This window comes from Rana temporaria, chromosome 1 (genome assembly GCF_905171775.1).
Source record: "Rana temporaria chromosome 1, aRanTem1.1, whole genome shotgun sequence".
Classification (NCBI taxonomy): domain Eukaryota; kingdom Metazoa; phylum Chordata; class Amphibia; order Anura; family Ranidae; genus Rana; species Rana temporaria.
Genome location: NC_053489.1, coordinates 475364694 through 475377763, shown reverse-complemented (window position 1 = coordinate 475377763; position 13070 = coordinate 475364694). Strand labels below are relative to the sequence as shown.

Genomic DNA, 13070 nt, shown 5'->3' with positions numbered 1-13070 from the left:
AAAGCACCTTGATTTTAAAGTTAATGAAAGAGACGGCAACGATTTTTGAATCTGAAGCCTGCCATTTCAAAGGGCCATAGTGCCAGAAAAGTGTCAGTAGGGATTTATTAAATTCCCTAGACAGTGTGAATTCTACCATTTAAAATCATTACATGCACCTAAACTATATGGGCCAGATTCTTAAAGATTTACAAATTTCGTAAGTCCGAATTTGCGCCGGCATATATTTAAGCGTATTCTGGAAACCAGATACGCTTAAATTTAGCCAAGATACGAGCGGCGTAAGTCTCCTATGCCGTTGTATCTTGGGTGCATATTTACGCTGGCCGCTAGGTGGCGCTTCCGTTGATTTCTGCGTCGAATATACAAATGAGCTAGATACGCCGATTCACGAACGTACATGCGCCCGTCGCATTTAGTTACGCCGTTTACCTAAGACATTCGCCGGCGTAAAGATAAAGCAGGTCTCTAGGTGGCGCAGCCCATGCAAAGTATGGACGTCGGAACAAGCGTATCTTTTTACGTCGTTTGCGTAAGTCGTACGCGAATAGGGCTGTGCGTAAGTTACGTTCACGTCGTAGGCAGTGTTCGACGTATCTTAGGCATTCTATCCGACGCATGCGCACTGGGATACGTCCACGGACGGCGCATACGCCGTTCGTTCAAAACGTCAATCACATCGGGTCACGATTCATTAGCATAAAACACGCCCACCTCTTCACAATTTAAATTAGGTGCGCTTACGCCGGCACATTTACGCTACGCCGCCGTAACTTAGGACGCAAGTGCTTTGTGAATACAGCACTTGCCTCTCTAAGTTGCAGCGGTGTAGCGTAAATACGATACGCTACGCCCGCCCACACTTGCACCGCCCTACGTGAATCTAGGCCTATGTGTTTAGAAATGTCCTATATAAACATATAAATGCATGTATATTATTGCCAGTGTAAATGAAGCCTTACTTTTTTTACATTTGTTACAGTTGTCTGTTACATACGGATTTCTGGAAGCGCAAAGTGCATGTTAAGAGTCTTTTTAGTCACAGACAGTGAACTTTACCATAGTTCCTTGCTTTTTCTAGCATGAAAAGAGAGCCTTTACCTTTGTATTCAACTTTGCCTGTATCTCATATGTCATTGTTAATGCTTAGAATTTTGACTGTGTGCCATGTTTGTCCTGCCTCATTTTTCAGGCATAAAACATATAGGCAAAATAAAGTACATAATCCCATAGCAACTGATCATCAGTGATCCTTCATTATTGTAAGCTAAATGCTGTATGTGGGTTAGAGCACATCATTGTTCTTTATTCATATATATATATATATATATATATATATATATATATATATATATATATATATATATATATATATATATATATATATAGGCCCGGATTCACATACATTGGAGCATATTTATGCCTCCGTAGCGTATCTCTTTTACGCTACGCCGGCGCAGCGCACAGAGGCAAGCACTGGATTCACAAAGCACTTGCTCCCACTCGCTGTTAAAGATACGCTGGGTTTCCTCGGCGTAAGCCAGCGTAGGTGGAAGTTGGCGTGAGCCATGCTAATGAGGCGCGACCCCATGCAAATGATGGGCCAAGCTTCATAGAAGTACTGAAAATGAACAGCGCATGCGCCGTCCCGTGGCCGCATCCCAGTGCGCATTCTCAGAATCACGTCGAAACAACTGCCTAAGATACGTCGAATCACTGCCTATGACGTGAACGTAACCTATGCCTTGTCATATTTCTGTACAACGTAAACGACAAAAGATACGACGGCTTGTGTTCCCTGGTCCATACCTTTGCATGAGTTGCGCCTCCTATATGGGGAATAACTTTACACCGGACGTACGACTTACGGAAACCGCGTATATTATGCGCCGGGCGCAACTACGTTCGTGAATCGGCGTATCTCCCTCATTTGCATATGTGCATAGAAAATCAATGGGAGCTGCAAATGCGCCCAGCATAAATATGTGCCCACGATACGACGGCGTAGGAAAGTTACGTCGGTCGGATAAGGCCTATTTTCAGGCGTATCTCAGTTTATGGGCACGGCGCATAGATACGACGGTGCATACTTACACTTACGCGGCGTATCTGGAAATACGTCGGTGTAAGTGCTTTGTAAATCTGGGCCATAGTTGCTAATGGATTCTTGTGACCTGTAATTATTTTAAACCACCTTTTAAAGATTTGTTTGTATTGGTACCAATAGTTGTAGTCATAATGAGTAGTAACATGAGCAGAAGTAGTAGCATCTTTTTTTACATGACACTGCAGAGCTTAACAACAGGAAATGTATTTCTAATTTACATCATTAGTACCATCTGGAAAATGATGAAGATGAAGGCATGACAACTGTGCTTTACATAGTTAACCATTTAATATATAGTATTATCAGGTATTATTAAACTCCATTTAAGCTAGAGTTTCGTTTTTGTTTCAGTGATAGAGTACAAAACACTTTAGTTATGTGTGGTAATGGCATGTATTCCATTACCCACAGACAAATTTTTCTGGTAAAAATGTTTCCTGCAGTGTCTCCTTCATAGCTATCAGATGTTGGCCTGAACGGCTGTCTTATGGTGCTATTAAGATTAACAGTAGCCACTGCTACTGAGAAAAGTTGCACTGCTTTCCCACCTCTCTTTCCGCACTTTCAGCCATTCATATAGCTGTTATTACTATTCCCCCACAATGCATCGTCTTCCGTAAATGGAGAAGGTGCAGTTATATGACCACCACCCATTCACAGATTGTGGTGCATTGTGTGAGAGTAGTATTAGGAGCAATTTGAATGGCAGAGAGGGCAAAAGGGGGCGGGAGAGTGCCGCAGCTTTTCTCAGTAGCAGCGGCTGCGGTTAACCTCCATAGTGCTGAAAAATAGCTACTCAGGGCAGTATTCAGCGTCCATGAAGGAAGCACTTCAGGGAAGATTTTCATCGGAAACAGCCACCTGCAGGTAATGGGATACACAACATTACACATATTTAATGGTGCTCCATCCCAAGAAAAACGAAACTTCAGCTTTAAATATGTATTTTTAACAGTTCAATTTGAGTCTATTTTGACAGCCTAATATATATATATAAAAATATAATTTAATGGCACATTATCAACGAGAAAGAGATAGACATACCCAGAATTAACTAAGTAGCAAACTGACAGCTTCTCAGGCAGGGTAGCAGTCAGACGTTCAGCAAACTGGACAAGGTTGTCATGTAAGAACCTGGAGTTTGTGTTTAATACCTCCATCTGCTTCACTGCAGCCTTCGTCACCTCTGGATGACTATGCCCAACTGGAAGGAAAGAATACATTATTCATAGGCATGCTTTGCCAAAAACCACAATGATCCAATAAGAACATACAAAGAACCTCTTACATTTGTGTTATGCGATCTATTATACATATGTGTATATTGACTTACTCTTCCTCATATTTTATAAATGAACTTACCGTGAGCCACATTATTTATGCAGTCGAGGTATCTTGCTCCTCTTTCATCAAACATGTACTGTCCCTTTGCACGTACAATCTTTATTGGATCTTCTGCAAAAAACACTTTGCATGATGGTCTGAAAAGGAATAGAAAAATAAACTGAGTGAACTGTATTTATGTCATTTATAATTTTAAGGCAGTATTTCTATTGCCATGGTTGAAAGTGGAATTTACCCAGTAGGTTATTTTTTGGGAGATCAGTAGTTCTTTGGACAGGGCTTTGCCTACTGAAAAGGAATAAACCTGTGCCACCAAATGTCCCCAACAGTATAGCGTGCCCTAACATTTAACCCTTCCCTACCTCGACCCTTGACCGAACTCCTTAAACAAACCCCAACTTATAACCCCTTTACCCAACACATAACCTAACCATCAAAGTATTATTGGCGTATAACACCCACTTTTTTATACTTAAAATAGAGGGTAAATTGTGCCTGCGTGTTATACGCAGGGGGCTGTGGAATTTTTTTTCCCTGATACTTCACTCTTAAAGTTAGGGTGCCTGTTATACGCCTGTGTGTGTCATACGCCGATAAAAATGGTGGCAGATAAAGTTCCTCCAACCCAATGTTAATCTTATAATTAAAGAGAAACCTTTGCTTTGTCCATGCGAAAAGCAATAGGTTTATTTCAATGTGTAAGAGGCACTTAGCGTCCTTTTTAGGGTAGTCTCCAGCCAGTTTGGGCTTGACTTCCAGCTGGAATGCGTGAAATATACCTCAGGGTGATAGACCATGAGAGCAGACACACAGAATACTGGCCGCCAACCCCTTTATGCAGGAAATTGTGACTTTCTATTTGGATAACTGTTATGCCATTAGCTGGATATAGGAAAGGAACAGTTGTTAAGTAAACCATTAAAAAAAAAAGTATGGACATTCCATTTTTGGGTAATCTTGGATTTATAATATGCTTAGTCTGTGTAAGGATTAATACACCCTAAAGGGCCTGAAGTATGACTTGGACGGGACTCGGGAGACCACTATGAGTTCCTGGTGGCCCTGTGTATGTAAGATGATTTGGACTTCCCCAGCAGGTGCGACTGATCAAAAACCCTTTATGTTCCATGGGTTCCAGAAGGCCCTCTGGTGTGGGACCTGGCTTAACAACCCACCACTAAAGGGCTCTTTTACAATCCCTCCCTATTCCCACAACTTGCCAAGTAGCTCTTTTTCCCCAATGGGGTGCAGATAATAGTCCCTGTGTAAGCTCCTTCATGACAGTTCTCATGCTTCATGCTTGACAGAGCAGCACCCTACACTGCTTTGTGTATAAAAGGGGACAGAGTCACATGATCCATATACCTGGAAGACAGTTTCGCTTTGTACCAGGCAGTCTAATGGAATGGTGAGGAAGTGAAAGGAAGGTGAGTATATGCAGGGGGGGGGGGGTCATTGAGCACTATGTGACACTGTTGCTTTGAATTAGCAAAGCAAAGGTTCAGTTTCAGTCTACTAAACCAGGCTTGCTTTTGCATTCATATTGACTTACATTGGGAAGAAACGCAGCTAATGCCTCATACACACAACCAGTTTTCCCGTCAGGAAAATCGCCAGGAATCCGGTGGGAAAAATTAGAACATGTTCTCTTCTTTCCTGACGCGATTCTCATCTGTCTTTTTCCCGGCAGTTCTCCTATGGGAAACACTGCGGTGGAGCATACACACAGCCGTGTTTCCCGGTCAAAGCACTCACGGCAGTTTTCCTGCCAAGAAAACCGGCCGTGTGTAGGGGGAAAAAGCTACCGAGCAGGTTCTCGGTTTCCCCCTCGGTTTTCCCCATTGTTTTTCCCTGTGGACTTGTTACCGCCGGAAAACCGATCGTGTGTACAAGGCATTAGGTGCAAAAAGATCGCTTTCCAAGAAGTGAATGGGACTAAACAAGTTTTATGCAGGGACCCGCAACACATCACAAACCCTCTGTGCCACTGTGAAGTGCGACCCTAAGGCCTCGTACACACGATAGGTTAACCAGAGCACAACGGTCTGAAGGACCGTTGTCCTAGGTTAACCTATGAAGCTGACTGATGGTCCGTCGTGCCTACACACCATCAGTTAAAAAAATGATCGTGTCAGAACACGGTGACGTAAAACACAACGACGTGCTGAAAAAAAACCGAAGTTCAATGCTTCCAAGCATGCGTCGACTTGATTCTGAGCATGCGTGGATTTTTAACCGATGGTTGTGCGTACTAACGATCGGTTTTGACCTATCGGTTAGCAATCCATCGGTTACATTTTAAAGCAAGTTGCCATTTTTTTGACCTAAGGTTAAATAACCTATGGGGCCTAGACACGATGGGTTCGGACCGATTAAAATGGTCCTTCAGACCGCTGTCCTCTGGTTAACCTATCGTGTGTAGGAGGCCTTACTCTAAACCAGGGTCAGTGCTTACTCATGAAGGCTTCCAATGTGTCCCTACACCAGTTCCAGCAAGTTTAACAAAGATGGCAACCACCCCAATTAATAACCAATGGTGCGCAGTTATTACTAAAGCAGACTTTGCTGTTTTGTTTGGAGCTCAATAGAAGGGAAGACTGGTGCATGACATTCTTCTCTGCTATGAAGTTACATTGCACCATGTTAGATGGGGATATTGGGCTAAATTTGAGCAGCACTGAATATGGACTTTCAAAGTACACAGGACCTAAGAAAACCTTTCCATTTCTCCACTGTTTGATCCTTAATGTGCTTCTTTCTCTAGGATGAGCGCTTCATAAAGAAAGCAATCAAAACAGGGAAACATTTTGCGTAAGAAAGTGCTCTATAATGTTTGCAATGCTTTCAAGTTCAGTGACTCCGAGTGTTCCTTTACTTCTTCCATTACAGTTTAAACAGGCTGGAGAGGAAAGCCCAGCTCATGTAAAAATGTAAGGAAGGGGTGTAGGGGCCTCAGCAGAATTTTCCTATGAGAACCTATAACAGAAAATCTTGTTTTCATGCTAGGAGGGATGAATGAGGGAGTGACACGCATGCATTAAAAAAAATGAGTACAACGTGTGAGCTTCAGCCTAAATGAAAAACAACTGGCTGGCAGAAAAATCACTACTTCCATGGCCAGAGGAGATCTGCATAGCATTGTTAGTGAGCTCAAAGCAGAGAGCTGCAGTTTTTTCACTTGAAGCAATTTGATTTTTTTTTAAAGCAATCTAAACTAATTTGGGTATTTCTCTGAAATATGACAAAATATAAACTTGATGGACTGATATGTGATGGTACTCCTGTTGGGCTTTCTAACAATCCTATGGACATTATTGAAATGACTACAGTCACAGGCAAAAAGCATGTGAAAGATGTCATTACTAGGGATGAGCCGAACACCCCCCCCCCCCTTTCGGTTCGCACCAGAACCTTCGAACGGACCGAACATTCGCGCGAACATTTAGAACCCCGTTGACGTCTATGGGGCTCAAACGTTCGAATTCAAAAGTGCTCATTTTAAAGCCTAATATGCAAGTTATTGTCGTAAAACGGGTTTAAGAACCCGGGTCTTGCCCCAGGGGACATGTATCAATGGAAAAAAAAGTTTTAAAAACTGTAATTTTTATCTGGAGCAGTGATTTTAATGATGCTTAACCACTTAACGCCCACCGCACGACTATTTACGTCCGCAAAATGGCACGGACAGGCAGATGGGCGTATATATATACGTCCTTGCCTTTCCGCGGGTCCGATCGGGACCCCCTCCGCTGCGTGCGGCGGGCGGCTTACCTCGGGGAGCGATCCGGGACGACGGCGCGGCTATTCCTGTACCATGTCTGAGAAGGTGCAGACATGGTACAGGACTTGATGTGCACCTCCAACACAGTGCTCTGTACTGCCCCTCCCCCAATACAAAAAAACATCCAGCAGATCATCATCACCCCAAGCATGGGCAATCACCTGCAACATCCTGGTGCCTGCAGCACCCCCCCTGCACCACTGGCTGTCAGCTCACTGAGAATTGAGAGGGCGGACGGCAGCTCTGTGGTGCCTGCGGGATCTCAATGCGGATAGCAGATCTCTTCCACGTATGCAGTGGAGCAGGGAGGGTCCTCTGACCCAGGCAGCTAATCGGTTGCAGTGTACAAGGGAATTGCTCTGCTTGTGAAGAGAGGAGCCGATTAGCTGCCGGGGTCGGAGACCCCTTCCCTCTCCACTGTACACATGGAAGAGACCTGCTAGCCGCATGGAGATCCCCTGCAGCCATGTTTTCAGAGCCAGGAGCTGTGGCCGGCGGTAGGCCGGTGACGGGTTGTCAGGACAAAGACAGTTTCCCGGGATTTTTCTCGGGACACGGACAGACCAGAACAAGGGTCTGAATACCGTGAATGGAAAAACGGGACTGTTGGAGGCTATGCCATAGTACAAGAAAAAATTACACATACACCAGTTAGGCCTATTATCCCTGATCTTCCTATTCAGTGTTCCCTCAAAGCCACATGAAAATACCTCTCTCTGCTTTATGGTATTAAAAAAAAAAAAAAAAAACATTCAAAGGCCGCCCTCCAACATACACTAGGAGAACATAAAGGGATGGAGACTGGGTTTTGGCGCAAATTAAGAATTTATTACAAAGAGTATAAACTTTTTCGCATGGGCTCTTCAAAGTTTTTATACAGTGATGGAGATAAAAAATTGGACCATTTCCTGGGTTTTCTCAGTCTTTCGTGATAAGCCTACAGGATTTCAGGTGCATATCAAGGCTGTGACCCTGGAATCAGGAGTTATTCTCTGCCTTACTGATATGCATGCGTGGGTTACTTTCTGCATCAAATGTACTGTTATACAGTGTTGCAAACATCTCCACCACCCCCCCCCCCCCCCAAAAAAGAAAGTTTCTCTACAAAAACAACAGTAGACACTTGGAACCATTTACAGTAGGAGAATCAACAAACAGAACTAACCGTAAGCTTGAGATAAGCCAAAATCAGTGTTACGTGAAAGCTTATGAAAGACCTGGCCACATACGTGAACAGCAAATGCTAAATATAAGATGGGCAGTCTGGGGATATATCAGTCTTTGTCAAATATTATCTAACACATTTTATATGTTAGAACACACATCTGTTGATGGCCATGAAATGGACTCCTCTTTAGGCCTCATGCACACTGGACATTATAAAAATGACAGTAGCTTTAGCTGTAAAATGCCACATCAAAAACACGAGTTTTGCTTTGTTTTGCAGCATATTTTTTAGCATTTGAATTTGTTAGTGTTTTTTTTTAGCAAAGCTATACTCTCACAAAAGCTTACGGCTCAAAACCGCTCATTGGTTCAAACGCTCCTGCCAAAAAACGCTGATAAAAGCCTATTTGTGCATGGACACATAGGATAATGCCGCGTACACACGATCGGAATTTCCGATGGTATAAAATGCAACTTCCATCAGTCTTTGCATACACACTGTCATGCCCCGTACACACCATCACTTTATGTGATGAAAAAAAATGACGTTTTTAAAAACGTCACTTTAATTGACTGTGTGTGGGGGAAAACGTCGTTTTATGTCTTGTAAAAAACGACCAAAAAAAATTGAAGCATGCTTAAATTTTATGTGTCGTTTTTCAAAAGTGCACTTTTTACTTCACAGAAATTGACCGTGTGTAGCAAAAAACGTTGTTTTCTAAGACGTTTTTTCATCCACGCATGCCCAGAAGCTACTTATGAAGCAAGCTTCAATGGTAAAACGTGGTGGAACGTAACCTCGCTTTGCAAGATCATTGTGAGAAAACGATGGTGTGTAGGCAACTTCGTCTTTGAAAATTGAAGTTTCAAAAACGTCATTTTTTACTTCACAGAAAGTGTCGTTTTTTTTCATCACATAAAGTGATGGTGTGTACGCGGCATTAGACTAAATTCCGACCGTCCAAAACGCGGTGACGTAAAACACTACGACGAGCCGAGAAATATAAAGTTCAATGCTTCCGAGCATGCGCCAACTTGATTGTGAGCATGCGTGGGTTTTTTCTCTGTTGGAGTTGCACACAGACGATCAGAATTTCCGATCTTTTTTCTTCCATCGGAAAAATAAATAAAACATGTTCTATTTCTAAACACCGATGGAAAAAAGTCTGATGGAGCCCACACACGATCGGACCTTTTTCATCGAAAATTCTGATCGTGTGTACGCGGCATAACATGCTGGGGAGTTTACTGGATGCAGAAAAAAACTGCCTGAAGCCAAAAACAGCAGCTGTAAAAACGTCCAATGTGCATCAGGCCTTAAAATCAACTCGGTAAAGTTAGAGCAAAACAAACTCAGTGAACTTTGCCGGTCCCCTCCTTGGGTTTAGACATTACATATGTTGATTGCTATGAAGTCTGCATTTGCTTTAAAGTAAACTTGGTGTACAGAAGTGAAATGAACCCAGTGAACTTTGCCGTTTTAGGAAATGTCTTAACTCGGTCTGCGAAAACTTGCAAAATTCTGTATTCTGCAGATGTGCATTAACCCTTCTGTATACAGCCTAATAAAGAAGGGCAGATGTTTCTTTTAGCTCTTTGTAGGGGAATGTGCTGACAACTTCCTAGAAGTTAGGGATGAATTATACAAAGATGATTTTAGCCACCACAGTATGAAATTATTGCACAGCAACACCAGGCGATCAAGTGGCTGTCTACTATGCACTGTTTAGAGTTACTAACTGAAGTGCAGCAGAAAAACTCTTATGGATGTAATACATATGGGGGCACTTTTTTCTACAAAAGCCTTTTTAACATGGAGGAACCCTTGAAAAACTAGTCTTTGGAAAGCCTTGTTAATAAATATTCAATCTCCAGCTCATGGTACACTTGTCTGATGGTTGTAAGAAGAATGCTCCTTACATTTGTGGTCAGTAGGAAAAATCTCTTCTTTATGCCCCGTACACACGATCGGATTTTCCGTCAGGATAAACTCTGATGGATATTTCCGACGGAATTCCGTTCAAGCTGTCTTGCATGCACATTGTCACACTGTCAAGAACGCGGTGACGTAGAACACCATGACGAGCAGAGAAAAATAAAGTTCAATGCTTCCGAGCATGCGTCGACTTGATTCTGAGCATGCATGTTTTTTTCTCCGTTGGAGTTCCATAAAGACGAACGGAATTTCCGATTTTTTTCCGTCTGAAAAAAAGAGAACATGTTCTCTTTCTAAGTCCGTCAGAATTTCCGAAGGGGCACACACACGGTCGGAATATCCGATGAACAAAATTCCGTCAGACTTTTTTCTTCGGAAATTCCAATCGTGTGTACGAGGCATAAGGCTTGGTTTACACTGCCACGACTTGGAATCCGACTTGTGAGACCCCAAGTCGCGTGATATGCGAAATCCCATTTTAGTCATTTAGAGCTGTCTTAATTAGCACTATTGAAGTCACTCCGACTTTAGAAAAGGTTCCTGTACTAATTCAAGGCAACTTCTATCCGACTTGTGCCCATAGACTTTAATGGAAGTTGCCTTCAAGTCAGATCCTCATCTTAATTGATGTGATTTGTATCCGACTTTACAGGAAGATTAACAGGCATTCCCTGAAGTTGCTTCAAAGTTGTGCAGAAGTTGCATCAAAGTCGAATGTCAAAGTTGTACTATAAGTCGCGTGATTTTTAGGGTCGTGCAGTGTGAACAACTTTGAGAGGCAAGTGCTGTATTCACAAAGCCTTGCCTCTAAAGTTACGGCGGCGTAGCGTTAATCTGCCGGCGTAAGGGCGCGGAATTCAAATGTTAAAGATGTGGGAGTGTTTTATGTTAATTTTACTTGACCCGACGTAATTGATGTTTTTTCTGAACGGCGCATGCGCCGTCCGTGGGGGTATCCCAGTGCGCATGCTCAAAATTAACCCGCAACAAGCTTACGACGTGAACGTCATTCTACGCAAAGCTCTATTCGCGAACAACTTACGCAAACAACGTAAAATTTTCAAATTTCGACGCGGGAACGACGACCATACTTAACATTGAGTACACCTCATATAACAGGGGTAACTATACGCCGAAAAAAGCCTTACGGAAACGACGTAAAAAAATGCGCCCGCCGGACGTATGTTCGTAGATCGCCGTATCTAGCTAATTTGCATACTCGACGTGGAAATCGACGGAAACGCCACCTAGCGGCCAGCGTAAATCTGCACCTTAGATCCGACGGCATACTAAGACGTATGCCAGTCGGATCTAACCCAGCTTCAGGCGTATCTTGTTTTGTGGATACAAAACAAAGATACGCCGGAGCAAACTAGCAGTTACGCGGCGTATCAATAGATACGCCAGCGTAACTGCTTCGTGGATCTGGCCCCATGAGTCTAACAGATACCTAAAAAGATCATTGTTATCAGTGGTTACTTAGAGGCAGTAATTGCTCCTTGCTCAAGGAACCCCTAGCAACTTTAGGAGGACCCTCGGGTTCCCTGGAACCTTATTTGAAAAAGACTGACCTAGGGCAAGCTGAAGACCACTTTGTGACCAACAAAAGCATTAAAAAAGACACATATCAGAAAAAGTCTAGTTCTTCCAAAAATATAGAAACAGTGGAGAAACTTCCCAGTTTTCAGCTTACCTTGATGGTAAAAATGTCTATCTGCACATGTAAGTTGGTATAGACACATGCTAAATGAATAACGTCTAGATAACATATGGTATATTACAAAAGTGGATACAATGCTATGATTATGCTTGATAACTTAAAAAATATATATTATATATAATATATATATATATATACTTTTTTATTTGCTATAGATTAACTTATTCAAAATAAAATAGTCTCAAAAGTGATAAATGCTTCTTACCCTATGTGTTTTTTCCTCATCTCAATGGTTTTCTCCTTGGTATATGACTCACACATGTCTGCTGCTGTCAGCTTTCCCTTGGCACACAAGTACAGATCAGCTGGCTTCTCTGGCTGTGAGGTCTCAGTGCTCCTCTAGCCTTATTCTCTTACTCTATTTATAAGCCTGCTGTGTTTCCTAAGGACACTGCCTCCTACACTCCCCTTTCACGCCTCTGGCTGACATTAACCCCCTCCAACGAATGACAGGGAACAAATGGTTAACTTCTAGCCTCTAGGAGTTTTCTCGACCCGGAGGAAACTGGCAAACATTTCCTGACGGATTTAAGAATATGAAAAAAACTTCTGCAGTTTACCATTTGTACAAATTGCATCTTTATGACAGCACTGTTTTCATGGATAATGTGACACTTAGGAGGTTAATGTTATTTGGTAACAGTCAAACTTTGAATTATTGTGTGTTTTCGCAGAATTGTTCTGCACTCCTGTGAGTAGACTTCACTGCGATAACAAGAAAGTAACTCATTGTTCTGGATTATGTGCTAGTACTTCAATGGTAAGTATTTATTATTGGATGAGTGAGGACATGAACTTTAGAATGATCTCACATTCTAAACAACACTGCAATGTAGTCTCCCTTAAAGTGATTCTAAAACTTTGGTGTTTTTTTTTTAAATAACAAAAATGTTATACTTACCTGCTCTAGGCAGTGGTTTTGCACAGGGCAGCCCTAATCCTCCTCTTCTGGTGCTCCTGGTTCCACCCCCATCACCAGTGCCCCCAATAACAAGCCACTTGCTAGGGTGGCACT

The 13070-nt window shown here is 42.6% G+C and overlaps 1 protein-coding gene across 1 annotated transcript in view; it reads right to left on the bottom strand.

The window, feature by feature from the left end:
- Positions 1-12407, bottom strand: part of ETNPPL (ethanolamine-phosphate phospho-lyase) — a 57646-nt gene extending 45239 nt beyond the window's left edge. Inside the window, exons 1-3 of the mRNA XM_040329438.1 lie at positions 12261-12407; positions 3470-3588; positions 3152-3311 (exon numbers count right to left, since the gene is read on the bottom strand). Coding sequence (XP_040185372.1) covers positions 3152-3311; positions 3470-3588; positions 12261-12316 — 335 coding nt within the window. The 5' untranslated portion in view covers positions 12317-12407. The remainder of the gene's footprint in view (positions 1-3151; positions 3312-3469; positions 3589-12260) is intronic.
- Positions 12408-13070: the final 663 nt, after the last annotated feature.